A 20,208-nucleotide genomic window follows, 5' to 3' on the forward strand; every position below is an offset into this window, starting at 1 on the left:
CTGGCGCTGGAAAACGAGCAGGCCAATGCACCTCCGACTAACATATGTACCAGGGCAGGAGCTCTGAGAAAGTGAGTTCTACCCACGGGCGCTCTGGACCTAATCGATTGGTTGCTCTCGAGGGGTCGTCTACACGGCAGAGGAAGATGGAAGCTGCCGCGGTCGATCTTCCAGGGTTCGAACGAGCGGGTCTAGTGAAGACGCACTAATTCGAAGTGAGGGGGCGCTCCGGGCGAGGCCAGCGGGCCTGTTCCCACGAGGAGCACGGGAAGTCAAAGGGGAGCTGCTCCAGTTGACTTCCTGCTGTGTGGACAGCACCACAAGCTGAGTTATGGTGCTTTGACTTCAGCTACATCAGTAACTAACGTAGCTGAAATTGCCCATCTGAATTCGACCATGTCCCGTTGTGCGGACGGACCCAAAGGTGCCAGGGAACCACTCGGCATCTGGGAACTGTTCCGACTGCCAAGGAATTATTTCAGGGGAAGGAGTAGGGGATGTTTGTGTGTGTGAGTGTCTTCCCTGGATAGTGTGTGTGTGTGTGTTTGTGTGCATGCGTGCGTGCGTGCATGTTTGCATGTGTCTTCTCTGGACAGTATGTGTATGTCTTCCCTGGATACAGTGTGTGTGTGTGTGTGTGTGTGTGTCTTCTCTGGATAGAGTATGTGTGCACCTGCATGCGTGTTTCCATTTGTCTTCCCTAGTTAGTGTGTGTGTGTGTGTGTGTGACATCCCTGGATTTGTATCTGTGTGTGACATCCCTGTAGAATAGTGATAGAATAGTGATAGCTGACATCCCTGTATTTAGTGATAGCTGACATCCCTGTATTTGTGTGTGTGTGTTCCCTGGATAGAGAGAGAGAGAGAGAGAGAGAGAGTGTATGTGTATGTGTGCCATCCCTAGATTTGTGTGTCTTCCCTGGATAGAGTGTCTGTGTTCCCTGAGTAGTGTGTGTGTGTGTATGTGTGCCATCCCTAGATTTGTGTGTGTGTCTTCCCTGGATAGAGTGTCTGTGTTCCCTGAGTAGTGTGTGTGTGTGTCTTCCTTGGACAGGGTGTGTGTGTGTGTGAGAGTGTGTGTATGTATGTGCATGTGTGTGTGTGTGTGTGCCATCCCTGGATTTGTGTCTGGGTCTGACATCCCCGGATTTGTGTGTGTGTGTCCTCCCTGGACTGAGTGTCTGTGTTCCCAGAGGTTTTTGAGTGTGTGTGTGTGTATGTGTGTTCCTTCCCTGGATAGAGTGTCTGTGTTCCCGGAGTTTTTGTGTGTGTGTGAGAGAGAGAGAGAGCGGGAGCGCGCGAGATCCCTGGATTTTTGTGTGTCTCTGCCTGTGATGTGTGTGTGTGTGTGTGTGTGTGTGTGTGTGTCCCCGCCCTCCGCTGTCTCTTTTGCTCCCCCCTCCCTCCGAATCGGGGCCTTCCCCCCCCCCCCCCGGCCTGGCCCGATCCAGCCTCCCCCCTTTCCGAGCCCGGCCCCGCGTTCCCAGGGGGGCTCCGGATCCACTTCTGCCCCCCCCCTCCCCCCCGCAGCCGGGCGGGCGGAGCGAGGCGGGAGGCGCCTCCCCGGGCTGGGGGCGGGGAGAGGCCGGAGCACGGGGCGGCCCCTTCCCTTCCCGCCCCGGCCCCAGCGCCCCGCGGCGCCCGGCCCGGCTGGAGCCAGCGCGGCTCCCTGCGCCCAGCCCCGGAGCCGCAGCCTGCAGGTGAGGGGCGCGCCCCGGGCACAGGGCCGGGCGGGGCAGCAGGAGCAATGGGGGGGGAGGGGGTCCTGGCTGCCAGCCCCGCCCAGCCCCATCCCCTGCAGGAGGAAAGCCAGCGCCTGCCCCTGCCGGGGGGGGGGAGCCCGGGCTGTAAAGATGAGCAGGTGGCTCCGTGTTTCTACCCTCCGGGCAGACATCCCCCCTCCCCGTGTCTGTCCGTGCCCTCCCCCGGGCCAGACTGGGATGGGAGCGGGTGTTAGAACTGGGCCTCTCCTCCGGGCAAGGGAGCCAGGGCCCAGGGGGTGGTGGTCATGCCTAGTGGTGAGAGCAGGAGTCCGGCCTCGTGGGGGGGGGGGGTCACAGCCAGAGTCACGAACCTGCAGCTGGAGGCGGGGGACCGGGTAGGGCTGGGGATGGGGGGTTTGGGGTGCAGGGTGGAGCTCCGGGTAGGGCTGGGGATGGGGGGTTTGGGGTGCAGGGTGGAGCTCCGGGTAGGGCTGGGGATGGGGGGTTGGGGTGCAGGGTGGAGCTCCGGGTAGGGCTGGGGATGAGGGGTTTGGGGTGCAGGGTGGAGCTCCGGGTAGGGCTGGGGATGGGGGGTTTGGGGTGCAGGGTGGAGCTCCGGGTAGGGCTGGGGATGGGGGGTTGGGGTGCAGGGTGGAGCTCCGGGTAGGGCTGGGGATGAGGGGTTTGGGGTGCAGGGTGGAGCTCCGGGCTGGGACAGGGAATTGGGTTTGCTTGTGAGATGCAAGGACCCCAGGAAGCCAGCTGGCAAGGGGGGTGTAGGACCGTCCGGTTTTTTTGGTGAGACAGAGAATGTACATAGGGGAGTGTCCTGTGAGGACTTACTTGAACGCCCGGTGGGGACGAGTGTAGGTGTGAACCCCAGGTACAGCTCCCGGGACGGGGTAAAGTCTGGGTCAAGGCAGAGCTGACGAACAGACTTCCAGTCGGATCGATGTTTAGTCGCCAGCTCTGCTGCTGAGCTGTAGACTCAGTGGTTCTGGGACCAGGTCTGTTCAGTATCTGCGTCAAGGATTTAGATATTGGCATGGACCAGGGCTACTCAACTTTGCAAGCCCCCGGGGGCCACAATGATACAGCACAGGCCACGGGCTGCAACTGAAGTGTGGTTGCATAGACATGCAAATGTCTATGCGAATAGCTTCTTTCACAGTGACAGGCATGAATACAAAGATGAAGGCAAGAGTATGCAACACGCAGGCCCCATTTAAGTCAGTTCTGCTGATATGACTAGAATGCAACATTGACCCGACTGCCAGCGGTATGACGGCACTTGTAATGGGCAATGCCAGTCCAGGAATGTAACTAGTAAAACGCATCTCAACAGAAGACCATTCTATTGACGACTTTTTTGTTTTGACTCCCACGTAAACCCAAATTGCACCGTGGGCTGCAAACAACTGGGCCGTAGGCTGTGGGCAAACGAGCAGGCCCTGACATAGAAAGGACGCTTATTAAGTTTGCAGATGGTACCAAGTTTGCAGATGGGAGGGGTTGCTAGTGCTTTGGAGGACGGGTCATAATTCAAACTGATCTGGGCAAACTGGAGAAATGATCTGAGTTAAATAGGATGAAGTTTAACAAAGACAATTGCAAAGTGCTCCACTTAGGAAGGAACAATCCGTGTCACACACACAGAACGGGAAGCGACTGTCTAGGAAGGAGTCCGGCAGAAAGGGATCTAGGGGTTATAGTGGACCACAAGCTGAATAGGAGTCAGCAGTGTGATGCTGTTGCAAAGAAAGCAAACGTGATTCTGGGCTGCATGAACAGGTGTGTTGTGAGCAAGACACGAGAAGTCGTTCTTCCGCTCTACTCATAAGAACATAAGAACGGCCGTACTGGGTCAGACCAAAGGTCCATCTAGCCCAGTATCCTGTCTGCCCACAGTGGCCAGCACCAGGTGCCCCAGAGGGGGTGGACCGAAGACAATGATCAAGCGATTTGTCTCCTGCCATCCCTCTCCGGCCTCTGACAAACAGAGGCCAAGGACACCATTTTATCCCCTGGCTAATAGCCTTTTATGGACCTAACCTCCAGGAAATTGTCTAGCTTCTCTTTAAACTCTATTATAGTCCTAGCCTTCACAGCCTCCTCTGGCAAGGAGTTCCACAGGTTGACTACACGCTGTGTGAAGAACAACTTTCTTTTATTAGTTTTAAACCTGCTCCCCATTAATTTCATTTGCTGTCCTCTAGTTCTTCTATTATGGGAACTAACAAATAACTTTTCTGTATCCGCCCTCTCCACACCACTCATGATTTTATATTAGGCCTCAGCTGGAGTCTTGTGTCTGGTTCTGGTCCTCTGCTAACCAGCTGGGCAGCATTTAGATCTCTCCAGATTGGCCGCACAAGCGCACTGCTCCTAAGGAGCATGGCTGGACCCCACAGGGGAATGCTGCAAAGGGATTTGAGGGTTAGGGTGCTCCTCTAGTTAACCTGCAAGCCCATTGGAGTGGATAGCAGACTGGTCGTGTTGGGGAGCAGACGCCCAGCTAAGCAGAAGAAATAACTTCGTCCGTGTCTACACAGCCGGCAGTTACTTCGAAATAGCGTCGAAATACTGTCGAGCTGGAGGACTTATCCCAGCTCCTGTAACTCTCATTGTACGAGGAGGAAGGGAAGTCGGGGGAAGAGCGCTCTGTTGCGAAACCAGAGCTGTGTAGACGCGCCCTATTTCAAAATAAGCGACTTCAAAATAAGTTACGCAATTGACGTAGCTTCATTTGCATCACTTATTTCGAATTAAGCCCTGCAGTATAGATGCGCCCTAAATCTCCTTCTCCCCCCAGCACACAGAGTGACTCCTGTCTGGACTGTCTCTTTGTCCCCGCAGGTGAGAGGATGGTGAGTGAGAACAAGGAGGGGAACCCGCAAGGTCCCGAGCTCGTGGAACCCGGCGAGATGGTACCAGGAAGGCCAGAAGAGGATGTTTCTCAGCACGCCGAGGAGGGGGAAGCCCTTGAAAGTCGGTGCAAGCTGGAGAGGCGGCAGAGTAACCACGCCAGGGCGAACCCCCGCAAATCCTCGCCCAGGAGCAGAGGGGTGACGAACATCCAAGAAGCTGTTGGGCCGCGACTGCCCAACGACAGGCCCTACACATGCGGCGCCTGTGGGAAAAGCTTCCCCTGGAAATCGGCCTACCTCAGCCACCAGAGGACCCACGCGGAAGACAGACCCTACAAGTGTGCCGACTGCGGGAGGGGTTTTAGCCAGAGCTCCACGCTCGCTGGCCACCAGCGAACCCACACGGGGGAGAGGCCCTACAGCTGTGCCGCCTGCGGGAAAAGCTTCAGTCGGCGTGGGAACCTGCTCGTCCACCAGAGCACCCACACGGGCGAGAGGCCCCACCGCTGCCCGGAGTGCGGGAAACGCTTCGGCCAGAAGGCCTACCTCCGCGCCCACCAGCGGACCCACCTGGCGGAGAAACCCTACCGGTGCGCCCAGTGCGGGAAAGGCTTCGCTCACAGCGCTCAGCTCCTGCTGCACCAGAGAAGCCACACGGGGGAGAGGCCCTACCTGTGCAAGGACTGCGGGAAAAGCTTCAGCCAGAGCTCGCCCTTCCTGTCGCACCGGAGAACTCACGCGGCGGAGAGCCCGTACAAGTGCGGCGAGTGTGGGAAGAGCTTCAGCCGGCGCGGGAACCTGCTCGCCCATCAGAGGACCCACACGGGGGAGAGACCTTTCCAATGCCCCACGTGCGGGGAACATTTTGTTCAGCTGGCGAAGTTCACCCGACACCAGAGAACCCACACTGGAGAGACGCCCTACAAGTGCAAGGAGTGCGGGAAAACCTTCGGGGACAGATCGCACTTGAATAAACACCAGAGAGTCCACACCGGAGAGAAGCCCTTTGAGTGCGCCGAGTGTGGGAAACGCTTCGGTTCGAGCTCAGACCTGATTATACACCAGAGGATTCACACCGGGGAGAGACCTTATAAATGCCTGGAGTGCGGGAGGAGCTTTGGGCGCAGCTCGGATCTCACCCGACACGCGAGAAAACACACGGGCGAGAGGCCCTACAAATGCCCCAGCTGTGGGAAAAGCTTCCGGGACAGCTCCACCCTCACCAAACACCAGAGAATCCACAGAGGGGAGAGACCCTACCAGTGCCAGGAGTGTGGGAAAAGCTTCCGCCACCTGTCCAACCTCCTGCTACATCACAGAATCCACACGGGGGAGAGGCCCTACCGCTGCCCCGACTGCGGGAAAAGCTTCAGCCGGAGCTCGAACGTCATCGCTCACCAGAGAATCCACACGGGGGAGAGACCCTTTAAATGCCCCGAGTGTGGGAAAAACTTCAGGTCACGGTCAGCCCTGACAGCGCATGAGAAAATCCACAGCAGAGTGAAGCCCTTGCAAGCATCTTGATTGTGGGAAATGTTTCTGAAACTGCTTAGTGCTTATAATCTCCAGAAAACTCCCTCCCAGGGAGAAACATGACAAATACAGGGTGTCCGGGAAAAGTTTTAGTTGACACTCAAACATTGGAGAAAACCCCTAGAACTGCCCTAGGTGTGGGCTAAGCTTCAACTGGCGATAGAGCAGCAGAGATGCTACCGGCTCAGGTGAGGCTGGAGTGGCCGTGTCACGAGGACGCACAATTGTTGTTAAAACAGACACATTCTAGATCAGAGTCTGCAGGACAAGAGGCTGCAGTAAGAATCTCATGCAGTGTAGGGATACGAAAGGGCAACCGGTTAACCGGTTCCCTGGTAAACATCTCCCTTAAGGGATGATACTTACCAGATAATTAACCTATACTTGGGAGTGTGGGTGGGGAATACTTCAGCCCAAACAGAGCAGCCCCACCCATGTCGGGAGTGGGTGGGGGGTGGGGGAGCTGCTTCAGTCCAGCTGGGGTGGAGAGCCCCCTCCCCAGCCTGTCCCTTCTTTAATCGGTTAAACCTTACACTTAACCGGTTAACCAATTAAACGAAATTTTACATTCTTAATACGTGATGGAATTTGATTATTACGTCTCAAGAAGCTCTGAAGATGCTAATGAGATGGGGTATTCTGTTTCCTGTCCTTTTTGTGTGCGTAGGTACCCGTATCCGGCCTCCAGGGAAGCCTCTGTCTCTGTTGGCAGTTCGTAACTGGTGATAGGTGCTCCTCTGCCGATCAGGTGCGGGAAGGTCCCAAAGAAACCTGATGCTTTATTCAGGCTGGTTGTTGTCACTTCCGGGAAGACTGGCACTCCAAAGATTGATCTTCCGGTGTTCGATTTAGCAGGTCTTATAAGGGTCTACTAAATCGTATGCTGAGGGTGCCTCCATCAACCCAGGCAGTTGCAAGAACTAAAGGAAGTCTAGGGAAGAGCTTCTTCCATTGAGCTCCCACTATGGGGCCACCCCAGAAAAATCGATGCAAGCAGGGGTGGCCCGTCAATACAGATGACCTAGACGGTCTTCTAGGGTGCCAAGATAAACTTCCGTTGAGGGCTTTGGAGGCGGGGGCACCGATCGTGCACCAATCACGCGTTTTGCCTAGGGTGCCAGTTGCCGGCAGCTCGTCTAGGGCCGCTCCTGGATGCAAGGTATGTTGATTCCAGCTCAGCAGTTCTCATAACTGGAGTCGTGTATCTTGTAGACCTGGTCTTAGTCACTAGTGAAGTAAAAGCAGTAGTCAGAGTTTTGTTTGATTTTATTTCAACTGTCGCTACGTGTCATTTTCTCGTCCTACCCAATTTATCTAGTTTTGTCCACGTCCATTTTTAGTTTAAAAGTTTTAGCACCATGTTGAATGACCGTGTTGCACACAAGTTTCTAGACCGAGTTTATACTTGGCTCTCTGATACTGATTCTTTAAATACAGGTGTTTAATTCTGTCAAAAAGGCTTAACTACTAGTTACTCTTCATTGGGATAAACAGCCTGTGGCTGTTTTTAGTATCCCAAATAATAAAGTGACTACCTTTGAGGTTAATCCCCAGAGCTTTTTGATCTTTAGGCTCCGTTTTATAACACTACTCCATTCAATGCTTTGGATTTTAGAATGTCCTATTTAATTAAGAGGTTATTTAAGGGTGGGAAAATTGTTTCACTTACTTGATTTACCATTTTTTCATCTGGTGTCTCTCATTTGTACAGTCTTATAGATGGTTATTGGTTCTTCTCGGATTACTTCAGTAAACTCTTCTTTATTTAAAGTGCAGGGTTTTATTTTCCAACACCCTTTCGTATGGGCAGAGAAGACTCCTCGGTCACTGTCTCTGGGGTTACTCCCGGAGCACAGCCTCAGAGCGTTAATCTGCGTTTTCCAGTGTTATTCTTCGATGTCTGTGGCCAGCTTCCTTAACTCTTGTTTTGCCTCCCTTCCTGAGTGTCTGCCTGCCTCCAGGGCCCGGCTAGTCTGCTAATTTATTCAGCCTCCAGCCAGCCTCAGGCCCCAGGGGTGTTCTCTCCCCATCTCCAAGTGTCTCAAGGCTTTTGGATGGTCTGGACTTTCCTGATGCCTTTCACACATTCTCCACTCACACCACACAACGGGCCAAGCACCCCACACACAGGATGACAGAGTTAACCCGCCTGGGCGCTCATGAATGGATCTCAAAGTCACTCAAAGCCAATTCCACAAGCCAAATACACAGGGAAGCCTTGAAACTTAACTTTATTTACAGGTGTGGGACCCAGCACAAAGGTATGAACAAAGACATCACCTGGTTAGCCCACGACCTTCCACATCCCAAGCAGTGGGCACTTAAGAACAATTTGCACTTTTTCTATCAGCTTCATGTAACATGAACACTCTAATTCACCTTCCTTTCCCCCACCCCCTCGCCTCCATCCCCTATTTATTTTAGAACTGGACTTCTAATACAGGCAGTCCCCGGTTACGTACAAGATAGGGACTGTAGGTTTGTTCTTAAGTTGAATTTGTATGTAAGTCGGAACTGGTACATATTGTAGGGGAAACTCTAGCCAAACATTTCTCCAGAGCTCAGTTTTATTCTCCCACACCTCACTTCCCTCAGTCCTTTATTCTCAAGCTGAGGTGTCTGCTGAGAAAAGCCGCTCCGCATCTCCCTGGTCTGCTGGGGGGGGGGCGCTAGCTTCACATCTCCCTGGTCTGCTGGGGGGAAGCAGCTAGTGCGGGGTTGCCTCACCCCGTTTGTAAGTAGGGATCTGATGTAAGTCGGATCCATGTAACCTGGGGACTGCCTGTACTCCAGTCTTGTGAGGAAGTGGGTTTTGCCCACGAAAGCTCATGACAATATCTGCATGTTTTGTGAGTCTTTAAGATGCTGCTGGACAATTTGTTAAGTTTTTCCAGTTACAGACTAACTTGGTCCCCCTCTGAAGCTTTTGAGTTACTAAAAGACACAACTTAGTTTGCAGGGCGGACACTTTCTGCCCATGAGACTCATGAGAAACAGGGTGAAACAGAAGCACACACAACTTCGACACAAATCTGTACACATCCCATCATTATGCAGCATACTTGTGTCTGAGAATCAACACTACAATACACATTTTTGGCTACATCAGCTTGGCAGCTCCTAGTCTGGGCTTTTGCCAGAGCAGTTATGAATGTGCAGAAATTGCGTGAGTCCTGGCACCTCTTCCATTGCAAATTGAGCATGGAGCATGCCCAGTGACCATGCAGCATTGCTTCAGAGACAGGGCAGCACGTCCTCCCACCCAACGGGGAAACGGGGAGCAGTGTCTACACCAGCGCCCTGGTGAGCCCAAGAAAGGAAACAACCAACCAGAGTTTCCAGCGAGCTGTGTCAGAAGCCAGACCCAGCATTTCAGGGCAGACCAGGCCTCGGCCGCGCTGACATTAGAGTGGTGGGTGGCAGACAGGAAACAGGAGTTACAGTTAGTATTCACAATAAAGCTACAAATGGTCTTCACAAATGGTAACCCCAATAGTTCACACAGCTCCCTTCCCACCCCCCCACACCCGTCTGTGTGAAGAGGAAAATACAAAGTTCGCGCTCAGACACCAGCTGTCGACTTGCACCCGGAGCCGTAACCTGGTGTCTATGAATGAGCAGCTAAACGGCTCTGCGGGGCAGTGAAACGTTCACCTCTGGCACGGGGACAATGAGAGACGGGATCTTACAGCCCAGAGGCGGAAGAAAGGGACGAGTCTCCCAGTGAACCTGGCAGTGAGAGAGAAGATCAGAGCCATGGTCTCTGCATTGTAAAATCTCACCTCTCCCCTTCTATAGTCCAGATAAACACCGACCTTCCTGGGTTCCTGAGATACATGAAAGGAGTCGAGAGCCCAAATCCCAAAGTCAGGTTTTGGCTGGATCTTTCCCTTCCTCTGCACAGAGTCTCTGGCGACTCCGATTTCCCAGCCTCTCTTTGGTCCCACCTCCACCTCCCAGTAATGTCTGCCCGAGGTGAACCACTCTGACCCGAGCACACAAACACAAGTGTCAAATCTCTCAGGGTTTTTGGGCAGTTGCTGCCAGATGTCACCACGTCTCACGCTTTTCCGATCCTCAGACAGGACGAGCTGGGGATGGGCCGTGGCTGGGTCCAGAGTCACCTCCACTGGGGGAGAGAGAGAGAGAGAAAGAGAGAGAGAGAGAGAGAGAGAGAAATCCAGGTTTTACTGTTCAAAATGGGGCAGGTTTGCTCATTTGAGCAGCAGGAAATGCCCCAGCCTGAGAGCTGCCCCCCCCCCCCCCCCCCTCAGCTGGCATCCACCAGAGCCCACGTGGGCAGCACGGGCGTGGGAACCAGCAGAGACGCCGACCAGCCAGGTCCAGTGTCTGCTCTAGAATTCAAGTGAGTTCTCGCAGAGCTAGGCCCAGCGACACCCAGCGGAGAGCCCCACGTCCCGGCCTCCTGTGTGAGCGCAGGGGCCAGTGCTGGGTCACTGTCAGTGAGGGAGACCAGGAGTCTCAGACACTGCTCAGTGCAGAAATTCACCCTCCTCTGGCGGCTCTTTTGAACATGGAAATCTCTGGTCAATGTGTGAAATTCTCCCAGCCCCCCCCCCTTAGACAAGCTGAATTGGACCCACCCACTTCCTGCCCTCCGGCCGGGGTGGGAGTGACACAAAACAAACCCGGATCTGGGCGTGGGGCCCTGCAGCCCTGGCACAGGACAGTGGGATGCAGGGAACCAGGCTGAGAGATTCCCGTCCCTCCCGCTCGGCTCCTAACGCCGTGTCCTCTAGGGTGACCAGCAGGCCGGATGCTGCAGGGACCGTGCTGGGATTCGGGGCTTTGTCTTGTACAGGCGCCTATTGCCCTCCCCCCGCTCTGGTTGCTGTCTGGTCCCCCTGTCCCCACCCCCTGGATCTGAGCCCCTGGGGATCCCCGAGACCCCCCCCTTCCACCTGTGGGGCCAGGTGACGGACAGGCTGCCGGCCGGACAGACCGGGGCTCTCCCGGCTGCCTCCCACACCCAGGGGCAGCCACTGAGTTTCGGGGCCGCGTAAAGGCCCCCCTGGAGCAGTGGGGAGCCCGAGCGCCTCGTCCTTGTGACTGGCGGGGGAGGGGCAGGTGGCCCCAAGAGCACAGAAGAAGCCTGAAGTCCCAGAGCTTCCCCCGGGGAAGAGACGGGGGGGGGGGGGGCACGGCCTTTACTCCGGAGCAAACACCAGTGAGTGGAGCGTCCCCCCCCCTCCGACGATGGAAAACCAGCGCGGGCACCGGGGGGGCTGGGCTGGCTCCATTACGCCCTAAGGAATGTGGGGACCCAGTGAACACCCCCCACGGGGCAGGGCCCCTTTCCTCACCTGCACACCCCTGTAACTCAGGGGGAAGGGCCACACGCCCCCCAGGAGAGACGCCGACCTGCCCGCTGCATCCAGGTCCCAGGGCTGCTCCCGCCGAGGTCAGACCCTGCAGGCTGGACAGGAGATTGTCTGTCACTCTCTCTGCCTTTCCCAGGCAGGGACACACGGTTCCCCGGGGGGGGGGGGGGGGAGCAGGGGCCTTGCAAACGGCAGCCCCAGGGATTCAGGGGGACAGGGGGGTGGCAGGGAGACAAACCCACCTGTCACCGCGGGACGGTGCATCCGCCTGGGGGGAAGCAGAGAGACGAGGGTTCAGATTTCGCTCGGCAGGAGGGTTCTGCCCCTGCCCTGGGGACGTGTCGCCCTCTGGCCCCCAGAGCCCCCCCCCCCCGGCTTTGTCTCTGGGCTGGGATTGGTCCCAGGCTGCTCCCGGCCTGTCCCAGCCCTCGGGTCAGACTCAGCCTCCGCGCCCGGCCGGGCAGCCCCTGCCCTTTGCCCCAGCCTGGGCAGCCCTGGCTCACCGGGCAGAGGGGGGCCGGCAGCAGGGGGAGGGGTTGGGGGAGGGGTAGATCCCAGCTGCCCCACTCTGGCCAGCCCCAGACAACGCACTGTGGGGGCAGGGCAGCCTGCCCAGCACCCCCCTGAGTCCTTCTGGGGGCCCCTCCCAGCACTAATCTCGAGAGGAATCCCCACAGTGCCCCACACGCGGGGGAGGGGGGGCTGCTGGGGCTACGGGCGGGGGGGGGCTGAATGGGGCCTACCTAGCTCCCCCCCTCACACCCAGCTGTGCACCAGTGACCCCCCCGGCCTCTCCCGTTGTTGCTGCTCTCCCCGTACCCGTGTTGTCTGCAAACGTCCCCTGTGGGCGCTTGGACCGTTCACTGGGACAGGACCAGGCAGGGCGGGGGAGGGGGGGGCTGTACAGACCCGTCGATAACCCGACCGGATTGGGAAGAAATTCCCGCTGTGGGGGTGGGGGTCGGCCTGCGCACGGGGGGGGGGGGGGGGGAGCAAACGTCAGTTCCCGGCCCAGCAGGGCACAGTGCTGGTGTGCAGGGGAGGTGGTTCCATGCAAGCGGAGCTCCCGGATGCTCCAGGCCGACGGGTCCCCGGGCCCATGCGGCTCCCTCGCTCCCTGTCCCAGCTGGGACCCTGGTTTGGGGGCAGGGCCCGAGGGCCGGGCAGGCTGCAGGCTGGGCCCCTCTGGGCTCCCGCAGGCTGGGAACAGCGACCAGCAGCCGATGGGGCAGAGGGGCGACCGGCCCAGCTCCCGTGGGGCGTTGGAAAGGGGGGGCGGGGACTGAGGCGGTTCTGAGACGCCGAGACGGGGAGAGCCCGGCCCCGAGGGGTGGCCCTGCGCTAGGCTCACGGAGGGGCTGTGACTCGGCCGGTGCCTCATCCCAGAGTCCCACGTAGAGACGCCGAGCGACGGGCTGGACGAGCCCCGGGACACGGCGGCGGGCGAATAGAAAGGAGTTTTCAATTTCTGTCAGCTCTTTCCAGGCCGGCCAGACCGGAGCTTCCCAGGACCCTGGGCCCAGCAAGGGCGGCACCAAGTACCTGGCCAAGCTCCCTGATCACGCCAATGGTGGGATGTCTCCAGTGAATTCCTCCGGGCACAGGCCTGGGGGCTGCAGCCTCTTCGCCGACACGAGTTTCAGTCGCTTCCTGCTTCTCCGGCGCCTCCCCCCCTGGCCCTGAGTGTGACACAAGGGTGGGGTCAGTCACACAGCTCGGCCCTGCCCGGCTCCTTGCTCCTGCCCCCTGGGCCCCCGCCTACTGGCCGAATGGGAACAGCCTCCGGACGAGATTCCAGCCCCTGCCTATAAACCCCCTTCTCATACCCCAGCAGCCAGCCGGTGTCCCTCTCTACGGCCAGGGTCCTGGGCAGGCCTGAGCCAGCAGCTGGGGGCAGGGAAACCCGCCCAGGGCTTTTCCCAGAGGGGGCACAAGGGGCGTCGGGCTGCCCCAGGGACCCAGACAAGGGCCCTGAACACACACGGGCCTATTGGACCCAGGCACTAATCAGAGCAGGGACCCCGACGTCTGTCTCAGCAGGGCCCTTCTCTTTACCTGCACGGCCTCGCGCCGCCCCTCGCTCGGGAACAGCAGAGACACCGACCTGCCCGCTGCCGCCAGGCCCCATCCCAGGTTTCACAGGGGTCAGAGCCTGAAACCTGAACAAATTCGCTGTCACTCTCGCTGCCTTTCCCAGGCAGGGACACGCGGTTCCCCGGGGAGGGGGGGGGAGCAGGGGCCTTGCAAACGGCAGCCCCAGGGATTCAGGGGGACAGGGGGGTTCTCAGGGAGACAAACCCACCTGTCACCGCGGGACGGTGCATCCGCCTAGGAGGGAAGCAGAGAGACGAGGGTTCAGATTTCGCTCGGCAGGAGGGTTCTGCCCCTGCCCTGGGGACGTGTCGCCCTCTGGCCCCCAGAGCCCCCCCCCCCGGCTTTGTCTCTGGGCTGGGATTGGTCCCAGGCTGCTCCCGGCCTGTCCCAGCCCTCGGGTCAGACTCAGCCTCCGCGCCCGGCCGTGCAGCCCCTGCCCTTTGCCCCAGCCTGGGCAGCCCCGGCTCACCGGGCAGAGGGGGGTCGGCAGAAGGGGGAGGGAGGGGGGGAGGGGTAGATCCCAGCTGCCCCACTCTGGCCAGCCCCAGACAACGCCCTGTGGGGCAGGGCAGCCTGCCCAGCACCCCCCTGAGTCCTTCTGGGGGCCCCTCCCAGCACTAATCTCAAGAGAAATCACCACAGTGCCCCACACGGGGGGGAGGGGGGCTGCTGGGGACATGGGCTGGGGTGGGGGGGGCTGAATGGGGCCTACCCAGCTCCCCCCCTCACACCCAGCTGTGTATCAGTGACCCCCCCCCCCGCCTCTCCCGTCGTTGCTGCTCTCCCCGTACCCGTGCTGTCTGCAAACGTCCCCTGCGAGCGCTCGGACCGTTCACTGGGATGGGACCAGGCAGGGCGGGGGAGAGGGGGCTGTACAGACGTGTCGATAACCCGACCGGATTGGGAAGAAATTCCCGCTGTGGGGGTGGGGGTCGGCCTGCGCACGGGGCAGCGTCACGCGCTTGTTTGCACGCGGGGGGAGGGGGGGAGCAAACTTCAACCTGCCGGCGCATGGTGTGTGTGTGTGTAGAGTCGCACGTAGAGACGCCGAGCTAAGTGCGATGCACATTCATGGACACGACGGCGGGCGAATAAAAGTGATTTTTGAATTTCTGGCTCCCTGAGTCTCCCTGCAGGCCAGACCGGAGCTTCCCTGGGCCCTGGGGCCTCCATCGCTCTTGGAAAGGCTGCTCCAACTACCTGGCTGAGTTCACTTATTGTACAATATTTCCGGTGACGACTTCTGGCCGCCCGCCTCAGGGGTGCAGCCTTTTCACCGACACAAGTTTCAGTCGCTTCCTGCTTCTCCGGCGCCTCCCCCCCTGGCCCTGCGTGTGACACAAGGGTGGGGTCAGTCACACAGCTCGGCCCTGCCCAGCTCCTTGCTCCTGCCCCGTGGCCCCCCCACCCACTGGCTGAATGGGAACAACCTCTCTGGCCCGCCCCGACAGGCTTCCAGCCCCTGCCTATAACCCCCCTTCTCACACCCCAGCAACCAGCCGGTTTCCCTGAGACGGCAGCGGAGGGCAGGGAAACCTGCACGAGGGGACCGGGCTGCCCCAGTGGCACAGACACCAGCCCCAGACCCACAGGGCCCCTGCGCCAGGCGCTGAGTTCAGGGCAGGGACATTCCCGCGGGGCCTTCGCTCCCGTTACCTCTGTAGCCCCGCGCCGCCCGTCCAACCGGAACAGCAGAGATGCCGACCTGCCCGCTCCCTGCAGGTCCCAGGGCTGCTCCTACCCAGGTCAGATCCTGCAGGCTGGACCGGAGATTGTCTGTCACTCTCGCTGCCTTTTCCACACAAGGACACCCGGTTCCCAGGGGAGGGGGGAGCAGGGGCCTTGCAAACGGCAGCCCCAGGGATTCAGGGGGACAGGGGGGTTCGCAGGGAGACAAACCCACCTGTCACCGCGGGACGGTGCATCCGCCTAGGGGGGAAGCAGAGAGACGAGGGTTCAGATTTCGCTCTGCTGTGCGGTTCTGCCTGAGAACCTGGAGATCTTTCACTGGAACCACAGAAATGCCTCCTTCGTTAGCCCCCCGCCTGCTCCTGTCCAGCCTGGCCTCCCTGTCTGTGTCCACAGTAGAGCAGAGGGTGCTCGGTGCCTCAGGAAATTAACTCCAAGCCGGCTCACAGTCACAGACCTGGCAGGGACCTCGAAAGTTCATCAAGTCCAGTCCCCTGCCCTCATGGTAGGGCCAAACCCCGTCTCTAGGGTCATCAATCAGGGATGGGCTAGACCAGCGTTTCTGACAGTTTCCTGAGGAATCACTTTGAGAAACACGTTAACTGCCCGCCCCTTGGCTGTGAAGGACGAAACGGAGCCAAGGGGAGTGGTGAGGCTCCGTGGCTGGAGCGCCGGTAAATAAACAAACCTGGGTGGCCAAGATGAACAAGTTTTCTCCCTCCTCTTTATGACGCCCTTTTAGATACCTGAGAACTGCTCTCATGTCCCCCCTCAGTCTTCTCTTTTCCAAACTAAACAAGCCCAATTCCTTCAGCCTGTCCTCCTAGATCACGATCTCTAGACCTTGCATCATTCTTGTTGCTCTTCTCTGGACCCTCTCCAATTTCTTCACTTCTTTCTTGAAATGTGGTGCCCAGAACTGGACAGAACAGCCCAGTTGAGGCCTGAGCAGCGCAGAGCAGAGCGGAATTAGGACTTCTCATGTTTTGCTCACAACACAGCTGTTCATGCCGCCCAGAATCAGGTTTGCTTTTTTTGCAACAGCGTCACACTGTTGACTCGTATTTAACTTGTGGTCTGCTCTGACCCCTAGATCCCTTTCTGCCGGACTCATTCTGACCTGCCAAGGCCTTTGGTTGCTGCTGCTGCTCCCACCACCTGCCCCTCGCAGCTTCCCCTCCCCTGGAAGCAGGTGTCCAAACTCTGACTCTGCAGGGCTGTTCCCTGGAGGTTGCACCTGGGCAAGGGCCGGTGTTTCTCCCCTGGAGCCCTCGGCCTCCTGACCGGCTGCTTGACCCTGCCTGAGACCAGGGGACGAGTGTCCTCAGGGGCTGACACGGGACCGGGCTGACCCACAGGACACCTGTGCACTCTGCATGTATCTCAGGAACAGCCCCCCCGCCTGGGCCAGCCACAGCCTGAGCCGCTAAACCCCAGGACTCTCGGGTCTGGCAACATCCGTGACCCTGCAGGACTGTGGATGTTGCTGGACCGGAGCCCTGGCTGGTCAAGTTCAGAAGCGCAGCCCCAGCAGGGCTGACTGCAGTGGGGAGCACAGCCCCCGCCGGGCCTGGAGGCACCAGGGCCAGTAGTGGGCAGTTCAGACCTGGCCAGAGCTGGCAGCAGAGCCTAGTGGCTGGGGCTGGCACCCAGGAGCAGGGCCAGCAGTGGGGAGGGGAGCCTTGACCGCCTCTGGAGCGGAGGGGGAAGAGGGGAGACAATACCGGATGGTTGGGTTATTATCGACCTACCAAACGACGAAGGCGACAATGGCTCTTTGTCTGGGTAGACTCTCATGGTCCCATCCCCAGGGTTTGTGGGTCTGTACGCGCTAGCAGACTGTGTGAGGTTTGCTAATGAAGGGAGGCTGCCCCCCCTCCCGCTCCCTGTGCTCACCAACCCCCCCTCTCTGGGGGTAGGAAGCCCCGGCTCTCCCCACCCCGACCACCAGGACGAGGCCATAACAGCCCTGACCCCAGGGCACTGGAGTTGGGGGAGGAAGCTGCGCGCAGAAGGCAAAGTGAGATGATGACGTCACTTTCATCCCACAGGAAAAGTTTTTTTATATATACACAGAGAGAGACAGAGAGAGAGACAGAAATGTTTGGTCTCTGGTTTCCGAGGTTTCACCTTTGCTCCTCTCCACCTTCTGGAAGGGGAGGAGGGATCCCCGGACAGCTCAGACTGTGCTGAGGAGTTTTGGGGCAGTTCATGTCAATACCTATTTCCAGTGTTGTCTTCCAGTTGTCATTGTCCAGTCCAAGTCGAGTCTCGCGTCCCTAAGGTCACTTTCAAGTCAAGTCCCAAGTCGAGTCTCGCGTCCCTAAGGTCACTTTCAAGTCAAGTCCCAAGTCGAGTCTCGCGTCCCTAAAATCACTTTCGGGTCAAGTCCCAAGTCGAGTCTCGCGTCCCTAAAGTCACTTTCGAGTCAAGTCCCAAGTCGAGTCTCGTGTCCCTAAGGTCACTTTCAAGTCAAGTCCCAAGTCGAGTCTCGCGTCCCTAAAGTCACTTTCAAGTCAAGTCCCAAGTCGAGTCTCGCGTCCCTAAAGTCACTTTCGAGTCAAGTCCCAAGTCGAGTCTCGCGTCCCTAAGGTCACTTTCAAGTCAAGTCCCAAGTCGAGTCTCGCGTCCCTAAAGTCACTTTCGAGACAAGTCCCAAGTCGAGTCTCGCGTCCCTAAGGTCACTTTCAAGTCAAGTCCCAAGTCGAGTCTCGCGTCCCTAAAGTCACTTTCGAGTCAAGTCCCAAGTCGAGTCTCGCGTCCCTAAAGTCACTTTCAAGTCAAGTCCCAAGTCAAGTCTCAAGGCTTCATTTAAAAAATGTCAGGTCACTTTTGTACAAGCCATCGATAGCGGCATTTTCGGACAATTTTTCCACCAAGTCAATTTAACAAAATTAGCAAGTCTCGAGTCGAGTCTCACGTCACAAACCATGAATCGGAGTCGAGTCTTAAGTCGAGTCGGTGACTTAAGTCTGACTCGAGTTCAAGTCGTGGGAGTTCAAGTCAACAACTCTGCCTATTTCGCTTTGGAAAATCGGTCCCTCTGTTTTTCAGTGTACGGCGCGTACATCAGGACAACAGGTCGGCGCTTAAGCAGTGACTGGTCGGGAGGGTCTGTGCACACACATGTGGGTCTCTAACTGCACCGGGAAACGTGGAGTCAGCCCCGTGGCTCAAAACACTGAAGGGCTTAAAAAAATGAATTCCTTCTCCAGTACAAACAGCCGAGGGAAAGATCTCGCCTCTGGGAGCCAAGTCTCCAGTGACAGCCCTGCCACCGTCTGTCTTAACCGCTCAGGCTGACCATTGATTTTGCAGCCGCTATTAGTTTGGCCTCACACGACACACACCAGGGAGAAATTCCACGGCCTCCCCCTATAGCCAGGGCAGTACAAGGTCAGTGCGACCAGCCAGTCGGTGGAAGGGCCGACTGGAACGCAGATTTCAGAGGGATAGTTGTGTGGGGCTCATGTCCCCGCCCCCACCCCTCTCTGAAAAAGTGGCCCATTAGAGTCAAAGTAAAGACATGTTTACTTCCCCCCTGCAGTTTAACGAACAAAACCAAATAACGGTGCTTACCCAGTACTCCTGGACAGCCTCCTCCACGGGAACCACCGAGTGACCGCGGTGAGCCTGGGACTCCCTGCACACCAGGCAAATGGGCGTCTGATCTGCCTTGCAGTAGAGCTTCAAAGGCTCTTGGTGTCCCTCACACATGGGCCCTCCTCTCGGCTCTCCCCCAGTTTGTGAACGTAACAAGGATTCCACCATGTTCCTCAGCTCCCAGTTGGGCCGTAGGCTTTCCTTTTGAAACTTCTTTCTGCACAGAGGACAGGCGACGTCTCCGTCTCCCTGGCAGTGCCGGGCGATACATTCCCGGCAGAAGCTGTGTCCACACTCAGTCATCACAGCGTCCCGAAATAACTCCAGACAGATGGGACAAGTCGCTCGTTCCTTAAGGTCCTTTACAGGCTCTGCAGCCGCCATGGTGCTTTCCAGAGGACAAACAAGTTCCCTGCCACCTTCACACACCTCCTAACGTGTCCGTCTGGCGGCAGGAAGGTGCCTCGCCCTCAGATATCGTGTCAGGCCCAAGGGCCTTGCCGTGTTTGAATGGTTCCAGGAAGCCAGAGATTGAACAAACACCACCGGCCTCTAAGGAACATAAAAAAGCTTCTCTCTGCACCACTGAATGCACCTCCCCGCAGGCAATAAGGCTTCGCGCTCAGACAGGGCTGCCAAGTTCCTGCAGGAATGTTCTTGTGTGGAACCCCCCCCCCCCCATGCGCATACGGACGGCCCGTCCGTGGGACCCTGCAGCCTGAGCCGGGCTGGACCCGCCCCAGAGAACTGAGCTGGGGGGAAGGTCTGTGAGGCTGGGCAGAGGCAAAACCCCCCAACACGCCGAGCCCAGTGTCCTCAATGCCCCCCCAGAAGTGCAGAGAAACCCAGAGCGTGTTCGCCCCAGAAATCTCTGTGCAGCCGCCTGCACCCGGGTGGCCCGTGGGACTCGGTGCCTCGGCCGCAGCCGTGAGAACGCAGGAAACGCTCAGCCCAGCCCCGCGCCACGGCCCCAAAGTAACGTTCCTGTGAGGAGCCACAAACCACAGGCCCCCGCCCCTGGGAAACAGAGACAGGTGCAGCCTCCCCCCAGCACCAGCACCCGCGCTGAGCTCTCACCCCAGGGCCTGTGCTCCCCCCCCACAGTGCACCCCCCTCTCCTCGGCCTCTCTCCCGTCTGGGATCTCCCAGCCCCCTGGTGTCTCTTCTACCCACCCTGGTCTCCTGCCCCCCACGGACCTTTTCTCTCTGCCGGGGGGCTTGGGGAGATGAGGGACGGCATTACGGGACAAAACTGTAAAGGTCAAAGCCCAATGAATTTAAATTAATGAGTGGCACAAAGGTGAAGCAAGAAAACATTCTCTGAATACATTAGAAACAAGAAAACGACCCAGGACAGGGCAGGCTCCTTGCTCGGTC

The 20,208-nt window shown here is 58.0% G+C and overlaps 3 protein-coding genes across 3 annotated transcripts in view; 1 reads left to right on the forward strand and 2 right to left on the reverse strand.

The window, feature by feature from the left end:
- Positions 1-1,545: 1,545 nt before the first annotated feature.
- On the forward strand, positions 1,546-6,678 carry LOC102451876 (uncharacterized). The gene is made up of 2 exons (XM_089771351.1): positions 1,546-1,700; positions 4,560-6,678. The coding sequence occupies exon 2, from the start codon at positions 4,568-4,570 to the stop codon at positions 6,092-6,094; it is 1,527 nt and encodes a 508-aa protein (XP_089627477.1). The 5' UTR covers positions 1,546-1,700; positions 4,560-4,567; the 3' UTR covers positions 6,095-6,678.
- Positions 6,679-8,317: 1,639 nt separating this feature from the next.
- LOC142823137 (E3 ubiquitin-protein ligase TRIM21-like) lies at positions 8,318-19,432 on the reverse strand. The gene is made up of 10 exons (XM_089771347.1): positions 18,808-19,432; positions 15,443-15,468; positions 15,196-15,299; positions 14,740-14,867; positions 13,748-13,773; positions 13,501-13,604; positions 12,988-13,124; positions 11,688-11,713; positions 11,428-11,540; positions 8,318-10,232 (listed from the first exon to the last, which is right to left on the reverse strand). Exons 1-10 carry the CDS (start codon positions 19,213-19,215, stop codon positions 9,754-9,756), a joined length of 1,551 nt encoding a protein of 516 aa, XP_089627473.1. The 5' UTR covers positions 19,216-19,432; the 3' UTR covers positions 8,318-9,753.
- Positions 8,318-20,208, reverse strand: part of LOC142823182 (butyrophilin subfamily 2 member A2-like) — a 147,200-nt gene continuing 135,309 nt past the window's right edge. The window contains exon 7 of the transcript XR_016347395.1: positions 8,318-9,703. The gene's annotated coding sequence lies outside the window, so the exon portion shown is untranslated. The remainder of the gene's footprint in view (positions 9,704-20,208) is intronic.

This window comes from Pelodiscus sinensis, chromosome 19 (assembly GCF_052426305.1).
Source record: "Pelodiscus sinensis isolate ZL-2025 chromosome 19, ASM5242630v1, whole genome shotgun sequence".
In the NCBI taxonomy this organism is placed as follows: domain Eukaryota; kingdom Metazoa; phylum Chordata; order Testudines; family Trionychidae; genus Pelodiscus; species Pelodiscus sinensis.

Bases quoted from the DNA above. Each gene is read 5' to 3' on its own strand.
- LOC102451876 (XM_089771351.1), top strand. From the start codon at position 4,568: ATGGTGAGTGAGAACAAGGAGGGGAACCCGCAAGGTCCCGAGCTCGTG.
- LOC142823137 (XM_089771347.1), bottom strand. From the start codon at position 19,215: ATGGCGGCTGCAGAGCCTGTAAAGGACCTTAAGGAACGAGCGACTTGT. The intron at 13,774-14,739 runs GTAGTTGGAGCA...CTTCCCTCCTAG, and splicing joins CAATAAGTGAACTCAGCCAG to GCGGATGCACCGTCCCGCGG. The intron at 13,125-13,500 runs GTAAAGAGAAGG...TGTCACACTCAG, and splicing joins GGCGGCGCGAGGCCGTGCAG to GGCCAGGGGGGGAGGCGCCG.